General features: G+C 43.9%; 1 protein-coding gene across 3 annotated transcripts; it reads left to right on the top strand.

The window, feature by feature from the left end:
• Positions 1-337: 337 nt before the first annotated feature.
• Positions 338-22,522, top strand: txnl4a (thioredoxin-like 4A). Of its 3 annotated transcripts, XM_068032459.1 has the most exons (6): positions 338-445; positions 1,786-1,864; positions 3,295-3,376; positions 4,651-4,842; positions 12,317-12,420; positions 21,290-22,522. In XM_068032459.1, exons 4-6 carry the CDS (start codon positions 4,690-4,692, stop codon positions 21,459-21,461), a joined length of 429 nt encoding a protein of 142 aa, XP_067888560.1. In that variant the 5' UTR covers positions 338-445; positions 1,786-1,864; positions 3,295-3,376; positions 4,651-4,689; the 3' UTR covers positions 21,462-22,522. The 3 variants fall into 3 exon arrangements, with proteins under 3 accessions (XP_067888560.1, XP_067888559.1, XP_067888561.1); XM_068032458.1 differs by lacking the exon at positions 3,295-3,376; XM_068032460.1 differs by lacking the exons at positions 1,786-1,864; positions 3,295-3,376.
• Positions 22,523-24,309: the final 1,787 nt, after the last annotated feature.

A 24,309-nucleotide genomic window follows, 5' to 3' on the forward strand; every position in this document is an offset into this window, starting at 1 on the left:
GTTTCATTGGGTGAAAGGTGCCCTGAAGAAGGGTGTGTGAGGGGGTTGAGGGGCAAGGGGCTGTTTCCAATAATAAAAACAAGAAATGCTGGAACCACTCAGCAGGTCTGGCAGCATCTGTGGAAAGAGAAGCAGAGTTAACGTTTCGGGTCAGTTTATATTTCAGATTTCCAGCATCCGCGGTATTTTGCTTTTATTTCAGGGACTGTTTCCCCCCGCCCCCTTTCAGCTCAGGGCCTCAGTCAGGCATCGCGAGATCTCCCCGGCTGCAGGATCCCGCGCATGCGCCCCTGCCTGCCCGGCCGCCGGATCCCGCGCATGCGCCCCTGCCTGCCCGGCCGCCATTTTGGTTGCCGGGGCCCCGGGAACGGCAGCGCTGCTCGGTGTGTGGAGAGGAGCATCCGGGACGGCGTGGCCCCGGGAGTCCCTGTGCGAGAGGGCGGAGGTAAGCCCGGCAGACGCTAACTCCTCTTTATCTGAGTATTTCCAGCAGTCTCTCTCTTTACTGTGATGTTTTTGCAGCATAGTAACCGCTCTCTGGCACTGACCATCCCCCAACCCCCAGTGTCATTCAAACCAGGTCCCTAAAACATTTCACACAGCCGCACAATTTTTTTTATTTTAAATTGCCTCACTGGTTGGTTAGTTAAGAATTTCCTCCTCTCTTTATCGACCTGTTACTGGAATCAGCATGGTTTGAACTGCAGACGATATTCTCAACAAAACACGAGTTTAAACAGAGATTGGGGGCACTGAGATCTCGAGCAGCACTTTTTATGCTTCAAGGTTGGCTCAGTGTTAGTGTTTGAGATTATGAAGACGCAGCAACAACCCCCAGTGTCATCAAACAAAAGCGATTCCCCCTTTTTAAGAGGGGCACAATTAATAGGAAAGGGAGCTATAAAACACACAAGAAGCTTTTTATCAAGTTAGTGTTATCACCCGTGTCAACTGTGCACTCCAGTCTCTGGTGCCCACCAGTTGTGGAGAGCCTCACGTGTACTGACAGATGCCAGGTGCTCCTTCTCCAGGGGCACCCTGGTGTGGACAGAACTCTGGAAGAGTGCGCCCGGCAGCTGGAGTGACTGCTGCGGTGGGCTGTGTGCGACAGTGGCTCAGTGATAACACTGGCTTCTGGGTCAGAAGGTCCTGGGTTCAAGTCCCACTCCATAAAGACTTGGACGTATAATCCAGGTCGACAGATTAGATTAGATTAGAGATACAGCACTGAAACAGGCCCTTCGGCCCACCGAGTCTGTGCCGAACATCAACCACCCAATTATACTAATCCTGCACTAATCCCACATTCCTACCAAACATCCCCACCTGTCCCTATATTTCCCTACCACCTAACTATACTAGTGACAATTTATAATGGCCAATTTACCTATCAACCTGCAAGTCTTTTGGCTTGTGGGAGGAAACCGGAGCACCCGGAGAAAACCCACGCAGACACAGGGAGAACTTGCAAACTCCACACAGGCAGTACCCGGAATCGAACCCGGGTTCCTGGAGCTGTGAGGCTGCAGTGCTAACCGCTGCGCCACTATGCCGCCCGTTTAGTGCAGTTGAGTGCAGTATTGAGGGGGTGCTACACTGTCAGAGGTGCTGTCTTTTTCATGAAATATTAAACGGAGTCCTGTCATGTAAAATAACACATGGCACTATTTGAAGAGCAGAGGAGTTCTCTTGCTGTCCTGATCAGCATTTATCCCTCAACCAACATCTAAATCAGATTACCTGGTCATTTATCTCTTTGCACAAATTGGCTGCTATGTTTTTCAGGAACTGTACTTCGAAAGTACTTAATTGGCTGTGAAGTGCTTTGGAATGTCATGAGGTCATGAAAAGTGCTTATATAAATGTAAGTTTTTTCTTTTATATCATGTCTTTCACAAAGGTTTCAAGCTGCTTCACAAAAGGAACTATGGACAATAAACAGGGCGGCATGGTGGCGCAGTGGTTAGCACCGCAGCCTCACAGCTCCAGCGACCCGGGTTCAATTCTGGGTACTGCCTGTGTGGCGTTTGCAAGTTCTCCCTGTGACCGCGTGGGTTTCCTCCGGGTGCTCCGGTTTCCTCCCACAGCCAAAGACATGCAGGTTGATAGGTAAATTGGCCATTAAAAATTGCCCCTAGTATCAGTAGGTGGTAGGGGAATTGAGGGAAGGTGGGGATGTGGTAGGAATATGGGATTAATGTAGGATTAGTATGAATGGGTGGTTGATGGTCGGCACAGACTCGGTGGGACGAAGGGCCTGTTTCAGTGCTGTATCTCTAAATAAATAATAAATAAATAAACTAGGATTAGCAAAGTTGAAGTGATTGAAGGCATAATTAGAGAAATGTTTTCTTATGAAGAATCTTTTGACGGTAAGGAGAGGGGTAACTAGGTGAAAGAGTTCAGGAAGGATATTTGAGATTGCAGGGGTGTGGTGATTGAATGCTCTTGTCACTTGGTTGAGTGGGAAAAAGGGCGATACACAGCAGGCTTAAGAGTTAGAGGAACAGAAGGTGTGTACTGGGACATCACTTCTGCCAGAGATTGAAAGGTGAGAGAACAAGAAGGGAATTGAAGATGAGGGTATTGAAGTTGATATTCTGAGGACAGGGAGTTTAGTGGAGGTTGGCAAGGAATGAAAATGGATATGTAAGATAGGTTTTGTATTCAGTGGAATTCCAAAAACATCCCCATTCTCAACAATGGAGGGAAAAGACAAGGCTGAAACTTTTGCAACCAGAAGTGATGGGTGCATGATCATTGATCTTTGAGGTTTCCGGCATCACAGATAGAAACATAGAACACAGGAGCAGGAGTAGGCCATTCGGCCCTTTGGGCCTGCTTCGTCATCGAAAAAAGATCATGGCTGATTGTCTAATTCAGTACCCTGTTCCCGCTTTCTCCCCATATCACTTGATCCCTTTGGCATTAAGAAATATATCTATCTCCTTTTTGAATATATTTAATGACTTGGCCTCCACAGCCTTCTGTGGTAGAGAATTCCACAGGTTCATCACCCTCTGAGTGAGGAAATTTCTCCTCATCTCAGTTCTAAATGGCATACCCCGTTTCCTGAGACTGTGACCCCTGGTTCTGGACTGCCCAGCCATTGGGAACATCCTCCCTGTATCTAGCCTGTCTAGTCCTGTTAGAATTTTATAGGTTTCTCTGAGATCCCCTCTCATTCTTCTAAACTCTAGTGAATATAGGCCTAGTCGACCCAATTTCTCCTCATATGTCAATCCTGCCATCCCAAGAATCAGCTCAGTAAATCATCTTTGCATTCCCTCCAAGGCAAGAACATCCTTCCTCAAATAAGGAGACCAAAACTGCACACAATACTCCAGATGTAGTCTCACCAAAGCCCTGTATAACTGTGAGTCTTAAGCCAATTTGATTCATTCCACGTACCATTAAGAAAGGCTATGGGCCACGACAACATCCCAGCTGTAGTGCTGGAGACCTGTGCTGGGGAATTAGCTGTACCCCCAGCTAAGCTGTTCCTGTACAGCCACTATACTGGCATCCATCCAGCAATGTGGAAAATGTCCTATGTATGTTTTGTCCACAAAAGGCAAGACAAATCCAACCCAACCAATTGCTGCCCTATCACCAACTCTCAACCATTAGCAAAGTGATGAAAAGAGTTGTCAAAAGTGCTATCAAGTGACGCTTACCAGTAACCTTGTCAGTGCTCAGCTTGCATTTAGCTTCAGATCTCAAATCAAAGAACTTTGAGGTTGAAATGAAGTATTTGAAAAATTGCATAGAGATCACAAACCTTGCACATAGATATTTCCTTTTTTTAAACTTTCTGCTTTTGCATGATCGTGACCCAAGACTGCTTGCGTACAATGCCATACGGGATCCGTTACTTACCTTTTAAAAATTAATACTTAAGTTGTTTCTGTTCCCTTTTTGCTTAAATTAGAATATATTGTGCTTCCATTCAGCCCTTCAGTGAATTAAGTTTGTTAAAAATTGCTGCGGTACAATTCCAACCAAATTGACAAGTATAAGACAAGAACAATGAGGGGTGAAATTCTGTACAGTATTTTCAATTGGTAGTGTTGGAGTGTTAATCCGTATTTACAAATCCCTCTGTGGCTTTGCCTCCCCTCCCCATCTCTCTAATCTCCAGCAGTCCTACAACCCTGCGAGCATCTGAAAATCTCTAATTTTGGCCACTTGAGCATCCCTGATTTTAAATCACTGCACCACTGGTGGCTGTGCCTTCTGCTGTCAAGGCTGTAAGCTCTGGCATTCCCCTCCTACACCTCTCTGATTCTCTACCTCACTTTCCTTCGTCAAGACACTCCTGAAAACCTACCTCTTTGGCCAAGCTCTTGGTTATCTTCCCTAATATCTTCTTTTGTGGCTTGTTGTCAAAGTTTGCTTTATAACGCTCTTGTGAAGCACCTTGGTATGTTTTTCTATATTAAAGACGCTATATAAATACAAATTGTTAATTACTTGACTACCAGCAATAGCAGCTATTCCCTGCTATTATTTGTTTACATGAGTCTGACTGTGTCTTCAGAATTGATTTCTTTAGACTGTCTATAGTTCTATTGGCACAGAGCCTTTTTTCACAGGTAAAATTTCTTTTTTCTGGTTCAGCGGTAATTTTACTCCTTTATTTGTTTATAGTAATAACAGGTATTAGAAGTTATACAACTCTTTACCAAGATGTCGTACATGTTACCGCATCTCCATAATGGCTGGCAAGTGGACCAGGCCATTCTGTCGGAGGAGGACCGTGTCGTCGTCATTCGCTTTGGTCATGACTGGGATCCAACATGTATGAAGATGGATGAGGTGTTGTATAGCATTGCTGAAAAGGTAAGTAAGCCTTTGAAAATATCTGAGTGCAGCAAGTTTTAGCAAAGATATATTCAGTTAAAGTATAATGTCTGAAATCTGTAGGTTCTTTGTCATACGCACTGTTTGATAGTACTTTATTTTTTAATTATTTTTTTTTCAAGGTAAGGCTTTTATCCAACTCTTCACTGTGCCTGGATTCACTGAGTGGGGAGGCAAGCTGTCTACATGCAAACCTCTATCAGTGCTCCCCCTTAATCAGCCGAAGGGCAGTGCACCTTCAATAGTACTTTACAACTCTCATTTTTCTCTCAACTCAGCAGGAAAATGCTGTAGTCTCCGCTGTTTTCCACTTGTTCTAGCTCATAGTGGAGTGGCCCTGAGCATGAATGCTCCAATTCTTATCACCGTTAACTCCCATTGAACACGAGTTTGTTAAAAGCAGTATCAAGCTATCACTTTCAATTGCAATATTGCATGACTTTTAAAGATATAGAAACTTAAATAACTATTAGAGAATGTAAAATACAATATTGTGTGTGTAAATACATAGGTCTCTTTTTTAATAAGTTCTGATATACCATGATTCCCAATATATGTGTTGTTTATAGCTCCTTTATAAACTCCACACATTGTAAGATTTTTGTGTGTTTAGGTGGGTCGTTGACTAGCTTTTGGCCCACAAGGTACAAACTCTGGCTTCTTAATCAAGATAGAGAGTTTATTAAGTACAGCAAGAATGTACAAGCAATACTTGACCAACGGCAGTAGTTATTCAGCAAGATATAGGGTGTCCTCGGTCCTTGCCTTCCGAGCTGCTGTGGTGCCGTCTTCTTTCTTAAGGTTTCTTCCCCCCAAAATATACTTTATTCATTAAAATCTGTAAAAAAAAATAAATAAATAAATAAATAAATTACAAAACAGTTCAAAAAAGCACCAAGTTGACATTCCAGAAAGTGCAAAGGAAATCCGTTTCCTTCAATACAGGAGTGAGTTGCCTCACAACCCTTCCATTCCATTTTACACGCCATGTACATTTTACAGCAAATCCATATTTGGTGTATACAGCCCGAAGGGTTTCCCATGGGTCCAGCCCCTTAGTTCACTATGGAGGGAGGATCTTACACACTGGTCTTTCCCTATTGAGCCTTTGCGGCAGCTGCCCACAGCTTTAGTGCATCCCTCAGCACATAGTCCTGGACCTTGGCATGTGCCAGTCTGCAACACTCAGTCGTGGACAACTCTTTGCGTTGGAAGACCAGCAGGTTTCGGGCAGACCAAAGAGTGTCTTTCACCGAATTGATGGTCCTCCAGCAGCAGTTGATGCTTATCTCGGTGTGCGTCCCTGGGAACAGCCCGTAGAGCACAGACTCCTGTGCTACAGAGCTGCTTGGGATGAACTTCGACAAAAACCACTGCATCTCTTTCCACATCTGCTTTGCAAAGGCACATTCCAGAAGGAGGTGGGCAACAGTCTCTTCCCCACCACAGCCACCTCGAGGGCAGCTTGCGGAGGCGGTGAGATTCCAGGTGTGCAGGAAGGAGCTGACTGGGAGGGCCCTTCTCACCACCAGTCAAGCTTTGGCAGTCTGCTCGGGGAACCATCCCACAGGATCCACCATCTCCTTTTCCCGTAGGGCCTTGACATTCCATGCAGACCACTGCCTGATGGATCGGTGGTCAAAGGTGTTTCTCTGCACAACAGTTTCCACAAAGGACAAGTGGTACGGCATGGTCCCACTGGATTGAGCATTCCACGGCAATGTGGCCAGAGCCATCCTTCGCAACATCGGGGACAGATAGAACCTCAGCGCATAGTGGCACTTGGTGTTTGCATACTGGGGTTCTCCACACAGCTTGATACAGCCGCACACGAAGGTGGTTATCAGGATGAGGGCAATGTTGGGTTCGTTTTTTCTACCTTTATCCAGAGGTTTGAACATCGTATCCCTCCGGACCCGGTCCATTTTGCATCTCCAGATAGGGCAGAAAATGGCTCGGGTAACCACCACAGCACAGGAGTGGGGTATGGGACAGACCTGCGCCACATACAGCAACAACGTCATCGCCTCGCACCTGATGACCAGGTTCTTATCCACAGTGGTGAGAGAACGCTGCTCCCACATGCTCAGTTTATGGTTTACCATGGCATACCCCGGCCCTTCCGAGCCATCTCCTTAGCACCTTCAGATAGTCTGACCTGACGGTGAAGGGGACAAGGGATTGGTCGGCTCAGTTCCCAAAGAACATGGCCTCACTCTTGCTGCAATTTACCTTGGCTCCCGAGACCAGTTCAAACTGGTCGCAGATGCTCATGAGTCTGTGAACGGACAGTGGTTCCGAACAGAAGATAGCGACATCGTCCATGTACAGGGAGGCTTTGACCTGAGTGCCTCCGCTGCCTGGGATTGTCACCCCTCTTATGCCTGCATCCTTCCTAATGGACTCAGCAAAAGGTTCGATACAGCAAACAAACAAGACAAGAGAGAGAGGACAGCCCTGTCTGTCTCCAGATTTGATCGGGAAACTTTCTGATTCCCACCCATTGATTGAAACTGCACTACTGGTGTTTGTGTAGAGCAGTTGGATCCAATTGCAGATTTCCTCCCCAAACCCCATTTTGGAGAGCACGTCCATCATGTCTGTGTGCGATATCTTGTCAAAAGCCTTCTCCTGGTCCAAGCAGATGAGGCAGCTGTCCACCCCCCTGTCTTGTACATAGGCAATCATATTCCTGAGTCGCGCAAGACTATCAGAGATCTGGTACAGGTCTGGTCAGGGTCAATCACCAACTCTGGGGCAGACTTGACCCGACTGGCAATAACTTTGGGCAGAATCTTGTAGTCTACATTAAGCAGTGAGATGGGCTGCCAATTTCTGATTTCCGCCCTCTCCCCCTTTCCACTTGTAGCTGAGGGTGATGATGCCTTTCCTCATGGATTCTGACATGCTGCCGGCCAGAAGCATGCTCTCGTACACTCCCAGCAGGTCTGGGCTGATCCAGTCCCACAGAGCTGAATACAGCTCAACCGGTAAGTTGTCGCGTCCGGGAGTTTTACTAGTCTCGAAGAATCTGAAGGCCTTTGTCAGCTCATCCAGAGTTAGTGGTTTGTCCAGATTCTCCCGCGTGCTGTCATCTAAGACCTCCATGATAGATGACAGGAAGGACTAGGAGGCCGTGCTGTCCATAGGCTTCCTGTCATACAGCCCAGCATAAAAGGATTTGCTAATCCTTATTATGTCAGACTGTGAAGACTTTACCGAGCCATCCCCTTCCTTCAGGCTGCTGATCACAGAGCTCTCTCTCTGTACCTTTTTGGAAGAAGAAATGCGAGCACATCTCATCCTGCTCAACAGAGTGGCCTCTGGACCGGAAGATGATCTTGGAGGCCTCCATGGCAAAGAGTGAGGCCAGCTGGCTCTTGACCTCTTCGAGATCTTCCTTGACCTCGACTGCAGCCGGAGAAGATTTTGCATTCTTTGCTGGAGTCGGGACATTTCCGTCTGTCTCTCTTGCTCTCTCAACACCTATGACGATAAAGAACCTCTTCATGTTCGCCTTGATCGCTTCCCACCAGTGCACCGGAGACTCAAAGAGGGGTTTCACGGTTCTCCAGCATTGTAATCCCTTTTGAGTTCCTCAGTGTTCTCTGGGGTTAGCAGTGTAACATTCAGCTTCTATGTCCCGCTGCCAACACGCTGGTCATCCTGTAAGTGACAGTTGGCCAATAAGAGGCAGTGGTCAGAGAAGACCAGGCTTGACGTTGGTGGATCTGACCGTGAAAGCACAGGACACAAACAAGAAGTCAATCCTGAAACGGGCAGACCCGTCCGATCTTGACCAGGTGCATCTACGCTGCGCTGCGTTTGCAGGTTTGCTTGACATCTTTTACTGTTTCCATTAGGAATCTGGATGTAGCGTCCAGTTTGCTTTCGTCACTGCCAGATCATCCAGCTGCAACAATGATTCAGTTGAAGGATGACCAGCCTGGATGTCGCCAGCAGCCGTGGGGGCTGCTGGAGGACGGTCAGTCGCTGGTTGCATTGAACCAGGGTGTACATGTTGATTAACCGGAGCGGAGCATTGTTGTGCATTACATCTGCTACGAGATGGCGACCGCCCACCATCTCCTTAACTTTGGAAATGAAGAAGTTGCCTCCCCGCAGCAGAACACCCAGGCCGTAGGAACGGGAATCATTTCCCCCTGACCAGATCAATTGCCTGTGGGACCACCATCGCGACCATTGCCTGTAACTGCTGCGGTGTGGGATTCCACATTCCTGCAGAAACAGCAAATCTGCTTTGACCTTGGCGAGGTAGTCCAAGGTCAAAACACATCGCCTAGTAGATTTAACGCTACGCACGTTAATCGAAGCAATCTTTATACCCATTTTAAAGTTGGGTGTTGCTTACCCCACCAGGTGTCCTTGCTAGTCAAAGTCCTTGGGTACTTTCCTGCATATTCATAGAGTACACAAGCTGTTTCACATTCATTGGGCTCAGAATCCCCTCCTGGTTATTCATGGGGGTTTTGTTCCACTGGGATGACATTGGGAGGGTCTTGTAGACACCAAGACTTGGGCTGTCTTCTGCTGGTGGTGTCTTTCCCCTCTGTCCCTCCGCGAGGACATCACTGCTCCAGGCTTCCTGGAGCTGGAGTGCAACAGATGCTTCGCTGTTCTTGGTCTCCCGGAGCTGAGGTGCGCTGGGCATCTTGCTGGGTTCGGCGCTTTGAGGTTAGGGCTCGCTGGGCCCGTCACAGCTTCCAGTGCTCTTCCAGCTCCTTTTGCGGGTGCCATCTTTCCGGCCCTTCCTCGTCCAATGAGGAGGAGCTGCCGTAGTCTGTCTCAGATGGTAGTCTCTTCTTGCCATTGGTTTGGGTCATAACCTGTTCCTTTTTTGGAGGCTTCTTCTTTGTGGTTTCCCTTTTTAACCACTTACCACTGACCAGTTTGTCCATCTGCTGCCTCATCCTCCACTGGTTCTGTCTGTAGAGGAGGAGTTTCTGGGCACGGGGTAGGTGTTGGGTCGCTGGTTGCAGCTGTCTCCCCTTTCTTCTCCTTCTTAGACTTTCCTCACTGTGGGGAGGATTGCTTGTCTCCCCTTCCAGCACCAGACGCAATCATCGTTCCTTCTCCCAGCCTTTCCTTGGACCTTGCTGCCTGGGCATAGCTGAGGCAGCGTTTGGCGCAGGTGGCCTGTCCCACCACATAGCTTGCAGCACTTACTCCGTTTACAGTCCTTGGTCGGATGGCCTTCCTTCTTGCAGTTCTTGCAGACGACTCTGCTGCAGTTGGCTGCCATATAACCAGATTTGCCACAGATACGACAAACTCTGGGTTGCCCTGCATAGACCAAGAAGCCTCGACTTCACCCGATAGCGAAGCTGGAGTGGGGGGTGGATGATGGCTCAGTTGGCATCAACCTTCAGGGTCACCTTGACCTGACGCTTGCTGGTCCAAATCCCAAAGGGGTCCTTGACATCAATACTGTTGCCAGCCCCCTCGACATACTTGGTGAGGAAATTGAGTCCATCCACGACAGGAACATGGGGGTTGTAGAGGTGGATTGTCACCACCCGGTTGCGTTGCACGGCAGCATGGAGAGTGGCTCCACTGTGAGGATTGACAGCGGCGCCTGGTTTCCCCTGTCCTTGAACACCTTCAGGAACTTGATACATCCTGCCACATTCTTGAACGTCACACAAAATAGAGGCCTGCTACCTGACCCGGACCCGATGATTTGTGTTGGGTTCGGGTCGGATCGGGCCCATCTTCAGGATACGACTTTTGGGCTCGGGTCAATTCGGGTCGAGTCAGGTCAGGTTGGGCTGGACACACACGGTAAGTGCTCTGCTGGTAAGTATTGAAATTAAAAAACTTACCTGAGCTGGGCTCGGGCCCGCTACGCTTCGGTCGGGTTCTTTTTTCCGGACCTGAGCAGGCCTCTAACGCGAAATATCCACTACTGGGGAAGTCCTGCGGCAGAAGATGTCTGTAGCTTGGAATTCACAGCAATCAATAAGGATTTTCTTAATGAAGAAGGTACGGTCAACCGGTGCACCTCCTTAATTATCCTTCACTCCCACCCGAACAATGTTACGCACTCCCTGGCCTGAAGCTCTGGAATTGGTTACAGCCATTTTACTCAAAACATACCTAGAACAGGATCAAAGGCCACTGATCATGGTCTCTCCCCTGCCAGGTAAGTAGCTTTCTTAAGTTGTTCTGTTGATGGTAGCTGGGTTTTATTGAATCAGTGCAAGCCGAGTTGTCCCAGCACCTGTCATTTATGGCCCCCTCCAAGGGTTCGTTCCTTCCTTCCATATTAGGTTATAGTCCACCTTAACCCTTTGGTCAGGGTTAACCTCATCTGTACGTTGTCTCTTCTTGATTAATTTATTGTAATCAGATTACAGCAGATATGACCCTACCCTCTGTATACTGTCTCTGCAGACAGCTTGATGGCCCAGTCATTGTCTCACAATGGGGAATGTTTGCTGTTACTTCATGTCTTGAATGGTCTCTGAATATCTGTATTTGCATTATCATCCTTCGTGTGGCCTACTTAGTCTATCCCTTACTGTGACTGAATCTGTCTTAGTTTGAAATGCAGAATGGGCATCTGGTCTTACAGCAACGCTACTTTTGGCATGGTTGTGAAAATAAACACTGTCATAGAAACATAGAAAATAGGAGCAGGAGTAGGCCATTTGGCCCTTCGAGCCTGCACCATCATTCAATACAATCATGGCTGATCGTCTAAACTCAGTTCCCTGTTCCCGCTTTCTTCCTGTATCCCTTGATCCCTTTAGCCCTAAGAATTATATCTAACTCTTTCTTGAATGTATTTAATGATTTGGCCCCAACTGCCTTCTGTGGTAGAGAATTCCACAGGTTCACCACTCTCTGGGTGAAGAAATACCTCTTCATCTCAATCCAAAATGGCTTACCCCTTATCCTTAGATTGTGACCCCTGGTCCTGGACTCCCCCGCTTTGGGAACATCCTTCCAGCATCTAGTCTGTCCAGTCCTATTAGAATTTTGTAGGTTTCGATGAGATCCCCTCTCATTCTTCTAAACTCTAGCAAATACAAACCTAATCGACCCAGTCTCTCTTCGTATGTCAGTCCTGCCACCTTCTCCCCGCTACAGTGTACCAATATACATTTTATATTTAACAACATGATTCTAAACGCAAAGTCCACAACTTAGTTCTAATCTATATAGGTATAACTATTCCCGAGCATAACCGCAACATCATTTGAAATCATTCTAATTTAAAACATAGCTTTTCATGTGAGTATTATCAGACCATAACTTATATAAATTCATCCAACAGATAAAACATGGCAGATGTTAACCCTTTAGTTCCTACATCATGTATAAATTTTTTCATTTTATGACCTCAACTAGCCCAGTTTTAAATTTCTAAATACACTTATAAAAGTTTATTTATATATAAAATCTATAATCAAAGCTCTTTTTTTTTTAGGTAAAAAACTTTGCTGTTATTTATCTTGTGGATATCACAGAGGTACCAGACTTCAACAAGATGTACGAATTGTATGATCCATGCACAGTAATGTTTTTCTTCAGGTATGCATAATCACAGTTCTTAAATAACTAATGTAACAAGAATACATAACCCTTATAAAACATTTAAGATTTTGTATTTTTGGTAATTGATTAGACAGCATCTAACTAAGTTTTACAATATGCAATGGATGGTAGTGTTTCCTGCATCAAACGTTTCCAAATCTGGCATTCTTCATAAATTGCTTTATGACTATAATACTATGTTATCAATAATGTAACTCCCCATTTGGCTTTGTGTATAGCAGAGCAGTGACATTTCTAAATTTAAAGGGGAGGTGGAAAACCCCAAAGAAAGCAGTTTCCCACCCACTCAGCTTGATACTATGTGATGTAACTCCAGTGTCACGCAGAGCTTAAAAAGTGCTCATTAGGCACTTTGACCTCCTAGACAGTAAACTTACACAGCAGTTACTTAACTGTTTTGAGTGTGTGGTTGTTTCTGCCCATACTCATTTTTAGTTTTTCAGGCTTGCTTCATATTTGAACTGTATGAATAAGTTGCAGACAACTGCAAATTAATACTGTAGGAACTGATTTGAAATTGGTGGTTACGGCACGACTGCTGTTTTGGGTGCACTGGGTAGTTTCGCTCTCCTCAATACTGCAGATCTGTTGTAAGCCCTGGCACTTGTGTACCCCCTGCCGCTTCAGTGGAGTTTTCATTTCCATTTCCTTCACTGTACAGGATCTGAAGGTTTCTACCTTTTTGCAACAATTGTTTTACAGTGGGCACCTGTATTGTTTCCAGTTAGCCTAAATAACACATTAGTGACATGAGGTCTTGCTGGCTATACTGCTAGCTGCTCTCTCTGATTCTACATACACACTTTCTCCAGATCGTGCTGCTTTCTGGTTGATAGATTTCAGACATATGGGATTAGTGTAGGATTAGTATAAATGGGTGGTTGATGGTCGGCACAGACTCGGTGGGCCGAAGGGCCTGTTTCAGTGCTGTATCTCTAAACACTAAACACATGTGACCAGTAAGACATTCACGATCTTTCACCCTGGGTAGGAGTTATTTGCTTCTGAATATGTTTCTCCAGTATATCGATGTACAACTTGTACTGCTGCATTGCTAACTCGTGTTGGTCTCTGACAACTTGGATGCTAGATAACTTCAGGGACATCTGGATCACTCTTTTCATCAGTTTGAGAGCTGAATCCTGAAAGGAACCCCATAGCAGCTTTGAAAAGTTTCTTGCCATTCAGGGGCTAATCCCCGAGAAAGAAAGCATTTTAATTTTGTAAGGTCACTTATAGTTGGCAAGCTCAGGTTAGTGCTTAATCAGACTAATTGTAAACAATTCACTTTAAGACCTATTGTTACAAAAGGTAGAAATACCCTTTCATGTTAAATGGGCTTAACAGAATGCCAGTACTTGCAAGTATGTAGGTTTAAGAGTAAAGTGATAAGGGAAGAAACTGACATGGAAACTGCAGCGTTAGCTGAATATGCTGTGATTTATCACAGGATGTTGTACTGTAATAAATTACTTGTCCTACTGAAGGAAGGCTGGGAGCAGGTCTCCTTCTTGTCCTTGCGCAAAAAATGTTGGAGAGTAGGTAACTGTCCAGCACCAGTATTGACTGAGGAAGAATTATTTGTGTCCTCACTAATAACAATAAATTATATTTATATAGTGCCTTTAACATAATAAAACATCCCAAAATGCTTTACAGGGTCATTATGAAACAAAAATGACACCAAGTCACAATGAGATATTAAGGCAGATAACCAAAAGCTTGGTCAAAGAGGTAGGTTTTAAGGAGTCTCTCAAAGGAAGACAGCGAGGTGGAAAGATGGAGAGTTGTCGGGAGGGAATTCCAGAGCTTAGGGCCTAGGCAACTGAAGGCGTGGCCACCTGTGGTGGAGCGATTAAAATCAGGGATGCACAAGAGGCCAGAATTGGAGGAGTGCAGGTATCTTGGAGGTCTATGGGACTGTAGGAGATTGCAGAAATAGGGAGGGGTGAGGCCGTGGAGTGATTTAAAAACAAGGATAAGAATTTTAAAATAAAGACATTGTTTGACTGGGAGCCAACGTACGTCAGTGAGCACAGGGGTGATGGGGGAACGGGACTTGGTGCACGTTAAGACATAGGCAGCAGAAGTTTGGCTGGCCAAGTTTGTAGAGGATAGAATGTGTGAGACCAGCCAGGAATGCATTGGAATAGTCAAGTCTAGAGGTAACGATGGCTTGAATGAGGATTTCAGTAGCAGACGAGCTGAAAGGGGGCAAAGTTGGCGATGTTACGGAGGTGGAAATAGGCAGTGTTAGTGATGGCACGAATATGAGGTCTGAAGCTGATCTCAAGGTCAGATGTGACACCAAGGTTGCAAACAGACTGGCTTAATCTCAGTCTCTTGCCAAGGAGATTGATGCAGTCAGTGGCTAGGGGTTGGAGTTTGGAGCAGGGACCGAAGACCATGGCTTCAGTCATCCCAACATTTAATTGGAGTAAATTTCTGCTCGTCCAGTACTGGATGTCAGATAAGCAGTCTGTTACGGTCAGGTGAGGAAGGGGGTCTATGGCTCCCTTCACGGCCTTTTCCTGGTTTGGCCGTAACAGGGTTTAACTTATAAAACAGTGTCTTTAGCTTCCCCTTAGTGACTCCTTGCTTGCTGCTGTCTAATTGTAATTGTAAAGGAATCAACCAGATAGGTTTTCTCAGGATTAAACAAGAAAGGTGTATGTTTATTAACCTTAAAACTCTAACTCAGTTAAAACTACTAAGAATACGTGACACAACCACGCTAGCATGCAGAGGCGATAAACATACGAATAGATACAGAGGAGGAGAAAGAATTGAAGGGGGAAGGTTTGAAGTAGTAGATGGAATTCAGTTACTGGTTTTGGGTTGGATGTAAAGTCTTTGATTGAAGTTAAGTCTTGCAGTTCTCATTGGAGCCCAGTGCACACTTTCAAACTTGTTTCACTGGTGCCAGAAGACTGCAGGGTCTTCTGTCTTGAGGCTTAAGTTCATTCTGTGGGTCCCTGGAACTTTGTGTGAGAGAGAGAGACCTTGCTTCCCTTTGGTCTTCAAAATGCAGTCTGCCAAAACCTTACTGTGAGTACAGTTCAATCAATTCCCAGTTTGGCCAGCAGGTTAGTCATGTGACTAGCTCTTCGTTTGGGACAGCATCACCCGCGAGATTTGTTGATCCTTCAAAGCTTACCAGACACACTCAGTGGGGGGTGGAATGCTGGTTTTTCCACAGACAATGACTCTTAATGTCTTTTGATCATCAATATTGACAAAACCCATCTGGCTAATTAAACCAAGGGAACTTCCATTGTCTCTCTGTGCAAATGTCTCTCAGAATGCAAATGTGCAGCCATGTTTTCAGCCACTACTCTGTGGTCTTTTTAAACAAGTTATTTTCAGTGTCCAGTAAGCATTCAAATAGTGTTTCATATGACAAAATTTGATATGTTTCCATTTGGCAGGTGTGGTTTCTGTCATAATTCTGATAGTTTAGCAACCATAGAACCATAGAAAAAGTACAGCACTGAAGGAGGCCATTCAGCCCATCATGTCTGCGTAGCCGAATAAACTATCTGCCCAAACTAATCCCACCTTCCAGCACCTGGTCCATAGCCATGCAGGTTACAAGCACCTCAGGTACATGTCCAGGTATCTTTTAAAAGAATTGAGGGTCTCTGCCTCCACCACCATTCCTGACAGTGAATTCCAGACACCACCACCTTCTGGGTGAAGAAGCTTCCCCTCATGTCCCCTCTAATCCTTCTACCAATCACCTTAAATCTGTGCCCCCTGATAACTGACCTCCCCGCAAGGGGAAACCGGTCCTTCCTGTCCACTCTATCTAGGCTCCTCATAATTTTGTAGATCTCAATCAAGTCACCCCTCAGCCTCCTCAGTTCCAGGGAAAACAACCATGGCCTATCCAATCTTTCCTTGTAGCTGCAACCTTCAAGCCCTGTCAACATTCTTGTAAATCTCCTCTGTACTCTCTCCAGAGCAATTATATCCTTTCTGTAATGTAGTGACCAGAACTGCACGCAATACTCCAGCTGTGGCCTAACCAACACTCCATACAGTTCCAGCATCACATCCCTGAGTTTGTGCTCTACATCTCGGCCAATAAAGGAAAGCAATCATATGCGTTCTTCACCACTCTATCCACCTGTCCTGCCATTTTCAGGGACCTGTGGACATGCACTCAAAGATCTCCACTTCTTCTACCCCTCTCAATATCCTCCCATTTATTGTATATTCCCTCACTTTATTTGCCCTCCCCAATGGGGTGGCGCAGTGGTTAGCACCGCAGCCTCACATCTCCAGCGACCCGGGTTCAATTCTGGGTACTGCCTGTGTGGAGTTTGCAAGTTTTCCCTGTGTCTGCGTGGGTTTCCTCCGGGTGCTCCGGTTTCCTCCCACATGCCAAAGACTTGCAGGTTGATAGGTAAATTGCCCATTATAAATTGCCCCTAGTATAGGTAGGTGGTAGGGAAATATAGGGACAGTTGGGGATGTGGTAGGAATATGGAATTAGTGTAGGATTAGTATAAATGGGTGGTTGTTGGTCGGCACAGACTTGGTGGGCCGAAGGGCCTGTTTCAGTGCTGTATCTCTAAACTAAACTAATGCAATACCTCACACTTCTCTGGATTGAATTCCATTTGTCACTTTTCTGCCCACTCAACCAAAGCATTGATATCATTCTGAAGTCCACAGCTATCCTCCTCACTATTAACTACATGGCCAATTTTTGTATCATCAGCAAATTTCCTAATCATGCCATCCACCTTTAAGTCCAAGTCATTGATATATACTACAAACAGCAAGGGACCCAACACTACTACTACCATCGACTACAACCCTTTATTTCATGTCAGTGAACCAATTCTGGATTCAGCCTGCCACCTTCCCCTGTATCCCATGGGCTTTCAATTTACTGACCAGTCTGCCATGTGGGAAATGCCTCACTAAAATCCATGTAAATCACATCCACTGCACTACCCTCATCAATCCTCCTTGTCACTTCCTCAAAAAAATCAAGTTAATAAGACATGACCTTTCCCTAATAAATCCATGCTGACTATCCCTGATTAATCCGTGCCTTTCTAAGTAACAGTTTATCCTGTCCCTCAGAATAGATTCTAACAAGTTACCCACCACCCAGATCAGACTGACTGGCTATAACTACCTGGCTTATCCCTCATACCCTTTTTAAACAATGGTACAACGCTCACAGACCTACAATCATCTGGTACCTCACCTGTATCTAGTGAGGATTTGAAGATGATCCTCAGCGCATCTGCTATTTCCTCCCTGGCTTCCTTTAACAACCTGGGATGCAATCCATCCAGTCCTGGCGATTTATCCACTTTCAGGGATGTCAGACCCTCAAGCACTTCCTCTCTCATTATGCTTATCATATCTAACGTTTCATGCTCCTCCTCTTTAACTACAATGTCTGCATCCAAGCATAAGTTCCCCTGTACATCTCTAATAGGTCCCTACCCTTTCCTTAGTTATCCTCTTGCTCTTAATGTACTGATAAACCATCTTCAGGTTTTCCTTGATTTTACCTGCCAATAATTTTTCATGTCCTCTCTTTGCTTTTCTAATTTCCTCTTTTACTACACCCCTGCACTTTCCTATACTCCTCTAGGCTTTCTAAAGTATTAAGATATTTATGATGGTCATTGCTTTCTTTTTTTGCTTTAACTTACCCTGTAAGCTTTTAGATAATCATGGGGCTCTAGATTTGGCCTTAATCCTTGTGGGGACATGCCTACACTGTGCCCATAGTATCTCACTCTTGAATGCCTCCCACTGGTTTGCCAATGATCTTCCTTCAAGCAGCTGTATCCAGTCGACTTTAAATTATCTCGCTACGAGACAAAACTATGCAGCACTGTGGAGGAGTTGAAAGAAGTGGTGAGGCAGAGCTGGGTGTCATCAGCATAGATGTGAAAACTAATGTTGTGCTTTCAGATGACATCAGCGAGCTGCAGCATGTAGATGAGAAATAGAAGGGGGCCAAGGATAGTTCCCTGGGGGAGCATGAAGAGAAGCCATTGCAAGTGATTCTCTGGCTATGATTAATTAGGTAAGAATGGAACCAGGCGAGATCAGTCCCACCCAGCTCAATGACAGCGGAGAGGCTTTGGAGGAGGATGGTGTGATCAACCATGTTACAGGCTGCAGACAGGTCAAGAAGGACGAAGAAGGAAAGTTTACCTTTGTCACAGTCATAAGTCATTTGTGACTTTGTTGAGAGCTTTTTCAGTACTGTGGCAGGGGCGGAAACCTGATTGGAGGGATTCAAACATGGAGTTCCAGGAAAGATGGGAATGGATTTGGGAGCTAACAACACATTCAAGGACTTTGGAGAGGAAAAGGATGTTGGAAATGGGATGGTAGTATGCAAGGGCAGTCAAGGGTTGATTTTTTTTTTTGAGGAGAGGGATGAAGACTGCAGATTAAAGGAGAGAGGTACAATACCTGAAGAGAGAGAACCGTTTACAATATCGGTTAACATGGGGACCATGAGGGGAAGTTGAGTGGTCAGCAGTTTAATAGCATAGGATCGAGAGAGCAGGAAGTGGGTCTCATGGACAAGATGAGCTCAGAGGAGGCATGAGGAGATCGGAGTGAAACTAGAGAAAGATGTGATTTCAGGGTTAAGGTGGGGGAGCATTAGAGGAAGTTTGGCCTGGTGGGCTGGTGGAAGGGAGGAACACGATAGAGGCAGCTGATGGCATGGTCTAAATCTTAGTGACAAAGGAGTCACGTGCTCCTCACACTCATTGTTGGAGATGAGGGTAGAGAAAAGAAGCCGGGGTAATCTTTGCATTAACAAACTATCTGGTTTGTGTCACCTCATCAAGTTTCTTCTGACAGTCCAAACTACCAATTCATTTTCTCACCTATTTTGTGGTTTTTCTTTTTGCTGTCGTTTCTGTGAGATGACTGATGAGGTTACTTTCTTGCCAGTGTTTTTTGCCCCCCAGTATGATTGAAATTATACACTGTAGTACCCAAATCTCACTACTGGGTGGCGTTGCAGCATGTTTAATCTGTTGTTTTTACAGCCTTTGGTTTCTGGACCCACATCACTCAGCATTACAAATGGGCTGTTCGACACTAATACACATTAGGGAATTGCTACTAAAGCAGCCTTAAAAGGGCAAGGGCACTTCAGTTGGTTATAAAGGAAAACATTATAAGTCATTAGCAATCCTTAAAAATTATAAGGTAACTCCAGTGTTGCACCACATGATATAAAAACCTCCTCCTGCCCTTCAAATCCATTAGTATATCATTTGTATGGTGAATGCACGTATGTACTGATAGTCAAAACAAATATATATTTTTGATTACATTCCACTTTATTTTGGTCTTTGTGAACAATGCCAGTAGAGGGCAGGCTGGGAACTAGTTCTGTGGCTTCTGCTAGTGCTGCTTTGTAGCCAGCTACTAAGTGTGGATGCAAGGAGTTTAGGATTACTGGACCTCTGGTTTTACGTTTCATCCTCTGTCTTAAGGAAGCATATGGTATTGGTTCAGTACTTGTAATTATATACTGTATGAAGTGATAGTGACACATACTTGTGTCTGATTCTCTTCAGCATGGTCCCATATTCACTTCAGAGACATTCTGTGAGATAAATGTGGACTTCATCCGGTTCCAAGTTAGTTTATATTTACAGTTAAGTTGCATCACTGCATTGTTACCTAAAGTTATAGATTGCTGTAGTTCAATTAATGAGTAATAGATTGAATTTTAAAACTAGAGCTAAATTTGTATGCTTAAATGCTGACTTGTTGAATGAATTAAAATAGATTAAACCCTTTTACCAATTTTTGAACAGGTTAATTACTGCAAAAAGGTATTAAAAAATGTTTTTTGTTCTACTTTCTTGGTGACATTTTTGCCTGTACTGCTCAGGATTTCAATCCTTAGTGCTCATAGGGTCGTAGAGAGAATACAGCACTGAAACAGGCCCTTCGGCCCACCGAGTCTGTGCCGACCAACAGCCACCCATTTATACTAATCCTACATTAATCCCATATTCCCTACCACATCCCCACCATTCTCCTACCACCTATCTACACTAGGGGCAATTTACAATGGCCAATTTACCTATCAACCTGCAAGTCTTTGGCTGTGGGAGGAAACTGGAGCACTGTGGTGTAGGTACACCCACAGTGTTGCACGGTAGGGAGTTCCAGGATTTTGATGCAGCAACAGTGAAGAAACAGGGATATAGTTCCAAGTTAGATGGTGGGTGTCTTTGCGGACTTCACGGAAAACTTGCAGGTGGTGGTGTACCCATACGTCTGCTGCCCTTCCAAGTGGTAACATTGTCTGGTTTGGAAGGTGCTGTCAAAGAAGCCTTATTTCCTGCAGTGCATCTTGGGAGCTCTTGAGTACATCACCCAAGTGACCATTATTCATGTGAGAGACTTGGAAGAGGAGGGGACATCACAGCCAACCCCATCCTGTTCTCTCATCCCACATACGTGCATGCATTTCCAGTGAACTAGTTGGACAGTGATGAGGAGAGGGAACCTTAGTTGTTTTTTACGTCCTCCCCCTACCCAGAGGTGGTAAATTCAAATATATTACTTTAAGCATCAGTTAGACTATGATCAGCAGAGTCATCGCAATTTGTGTTTCAAGTCTGGTTTGTCTTGGTCTCTGAACTCAACTACTCTCATGATAAACGCACAAATAGATTGTCAGAGCTCTTGGATCAAGTTTTAATATTTGGAGAACTCAAAGAAATTGCATAATCAAAACAGTGTTTTTCAGTCAAAAACTTTGAACAGCAGAAAGTTTTTATGTGCTTTATTTTTTCCTTGCATAATCTTTCCTCTTTCTTTCCAGAAACAAGCACATCATGATTGATTTGGGAACAGGCAACAACAATAAAATTAATTGGCCTATGGAAGACAAACAGGAAATGATTGACATTGTTGAGACAGTTTACAGGGGAGCTCGCAAGGGAAGGGGTCTTGTGGTATCTCCAAAGGACTACTCCACGAAATATAGATATTGAGATGTTGTTTATGCTTTGCTGAAAAGTTTTCCATTTGCCCCATCCTGGAAATATCACCGTTGGACAGGAAATACCAACCTTCAAATTGCATCTGTTGTTAGACGTTTACATTGGATATCCTCACTTTTATATTATCTACTACAAGATTTATAAACTATATATGAATGGAAAGTCGGTTTTTTAAAAAATCCATATTTTCTGTTGATCCAAATAGAAACCATTGATTTATGTACCATTTATTCCTTTTGTGAAAAAGGACTCTTGCATAACTGTGCCCTTAATCTGGTAATATTACATTTTTGTTACAGTAGTTTGAATATTTGAATGACTATAGTTTACGCTTTCTTGACATCCAAATAAAAATTGAAGAATGACACATGTTTGGACTTGTGTTTTCCAATTATAATGCTGATGGAAACCCATTTAAAATAGTTTTTGTCGGCGTTCTGATTGGAAAGACATAAACCACTGTTTCTTAGCAGTGGTTATGTAATTTTTTTAAAACAAACTGTATACTGGGCTGAAGTTTTCATCCAGGATTCAGAAAAAATATAAAATGTAATTATTTTAAATGTTGACAGGCATCAATGTTTACAGCATTTATTCTTGGCCACGTACCTAACCATTGTACAGTATTTAATGTTGGTTTTTCACCCCCAAACATTGTGGGCCTGATTGTCTTGGATTCAGGCCCAAGCCCCACAGTCTTGAAACTCTTACGGCTAGTTACTGTGTATTTCATAATATATTGACATTCAATGTGCAGGATTTTTTTAAAAAGCCTGCGGTGTGAGAAAAGTTTAGATTTATTTTCAAATGACCTGAACCCCTATAAGCTACTGGATTGGGCTATACCAGCCAGTTAATTTGGCAAACAGATGTTTAGATTTGATCAAAGTGATAATTGTCTTTGAAATGCTGTAAATATGGTACAATTTCTTGGTTAAGTGCATTGTTTTTTGCATCTGTGGACCTCAGCTACTGTTTACTTTCTTTTTGCTGCCATAATGGAAGTTGTCTTTTCAAAGGCCAAAACTATAAAGTGTCTTAGTATAAAATAATGCCATCTCATGTCACTTAACAATCTATTGTGTATATATCACCGAGAAGCAATCTTGCCTAATTCCATGGACACCACTTTGAAATGAATAGCACTGAATTTTCCTCTGTAATTAATTGTGATTTTTTTGTGCTAATCACATTAAGTAATATTAATAGATAATTCCATGTCTACCTAGACGAAAAGATTCTTTAGTTTCTTCATAGAAAATGGAAGTAATAGCAATAACATTCAGGACTGTTGGCAACAAAGTATAATTTTGCAGTCAAATGTGAGACCACTAATTGCAATACTTTTATTTAAAATGGAATGCACATCTTGAGGAATGTCCATTACAGTAATCAGTCCTATTGCATAATATTTTTGATCAACGTGTGTTAATTGTCAAATACTCAGTCAGACCTGTGGTACTGTAGGGCAATGTTTTATCATTTAGGTAATGATTCTCAGAATAGCTGCTGCCTGAGTGTCACTAGTTATCTACAGAATAAGCTCAAATTAACTGAAATATGTATATTAGTGACATCAACATTCATCAGGCTTCCAAGAGACATGGGCCAAATGGCCTTTTTCTGTGCTGTATATCCCATGTAATATGTAAGGTTAAAATGGTGTAGAACTACAGCTTGCATTTTTATAGCATCTTCTCGGGAGCAAGGTTGGGGAAAGAGTTTAAAGATGGAAACAGCCAGAGATGAAATAATAAGTCAGTGTTTCTTTCTATTACACTTCCCAGTTTAATCTGAGTTCAGACATTGCCTCCTATTAATGTACCATCTCAGTATCGTATGGTAGGACTTTCAAAAAAATCCAGTTTAAAATTTGCATTCAATTGAAAAAAGATGTTGGCTTGTTAATTTGCTGATGTAAAACTTGTGGACTTCCTCAAAGGATTGAAATTAAGCCCTTCATGACAAATTGGCTAATTATGTTTCACCCTGTAAATTAAGTAATTTCCATAGTCTGTCATTTTTTCTCCCTTTCTCTCCTCTGTCAGAAATAAGTCACATGTACATGACTATCTCCTTACCTTCTCCAAATGTTTTAAAAGGAGTAGACCAATCAATGCATTTAATTTCATTGAGTGTTTAAGAATATATATTTCATGAAACTGGTTCCCTGTGAAAATCTGACAGTTTAATTTAAAGATATTATTGCATTTTGGAACCTGTAACGTTGCAGAATTTCCATTTTCTTTGGGCTTCAAGTCAATCCATATCGAAATTCAAACAATATTTTGTTTTCTATAATCACAATTTTTAAAATTAAATTTTGTGGGATTCCTTGTTGAAATGGTGGGCAAATGCACTGCTTAATGTAGTAGTAATCTGTACGGACCAGAAGATGCAAGGTTCACTTCTTAGTCCTCACTGAGTTTGATTATCTCTGCCAGGTTAGCAGTTGGGATGCCACAGTTGGACATAGACTGAGAAGGGCTCTAATTGTAATTGTGGATGACTAGTGTTCACAGGATCAGGCCTGAATAGCCTCCAGACTTCTACTGGGCTCACAAGCGGAAATTGATGACTTGAGACACATCTATTGTTTTAGGACTATAATAAAACAAGAATCACTGCTTTCAAAAGAGGGGAGAAAATCAGGGTAAAGGAAGACAAATTCAGAAGAGATACTTGTTTGTGGGGAAAATACCAAAGCAAGTTATTCCTGAAAATTGTTAGTCCATGGCACTACAGGTGGCTCAGTTGTACAAGGAGATATAAGGAAGACTGGAAGAGCAATAGTGATAGGTATTCAGTAAGGAAATAGGCGGTTCTGTGGCCGTAGACC

The sequence above is a fragment of the Heterodontus francisci genome, chromosome 5, assembly GCF_036365525.1.
Source record: "Heterodontus francisci isolate sHetFra1 chromosome 5, sHetFra1.hap1, whole genome shotgun sequence".
Taxonomy (NCBI): Eukaryota; Metazoa; Chordata; class Chondrichthyes; order Heterodontiformes; family Heterodontidae; genus Heterodontus; species Heterodontus francisci.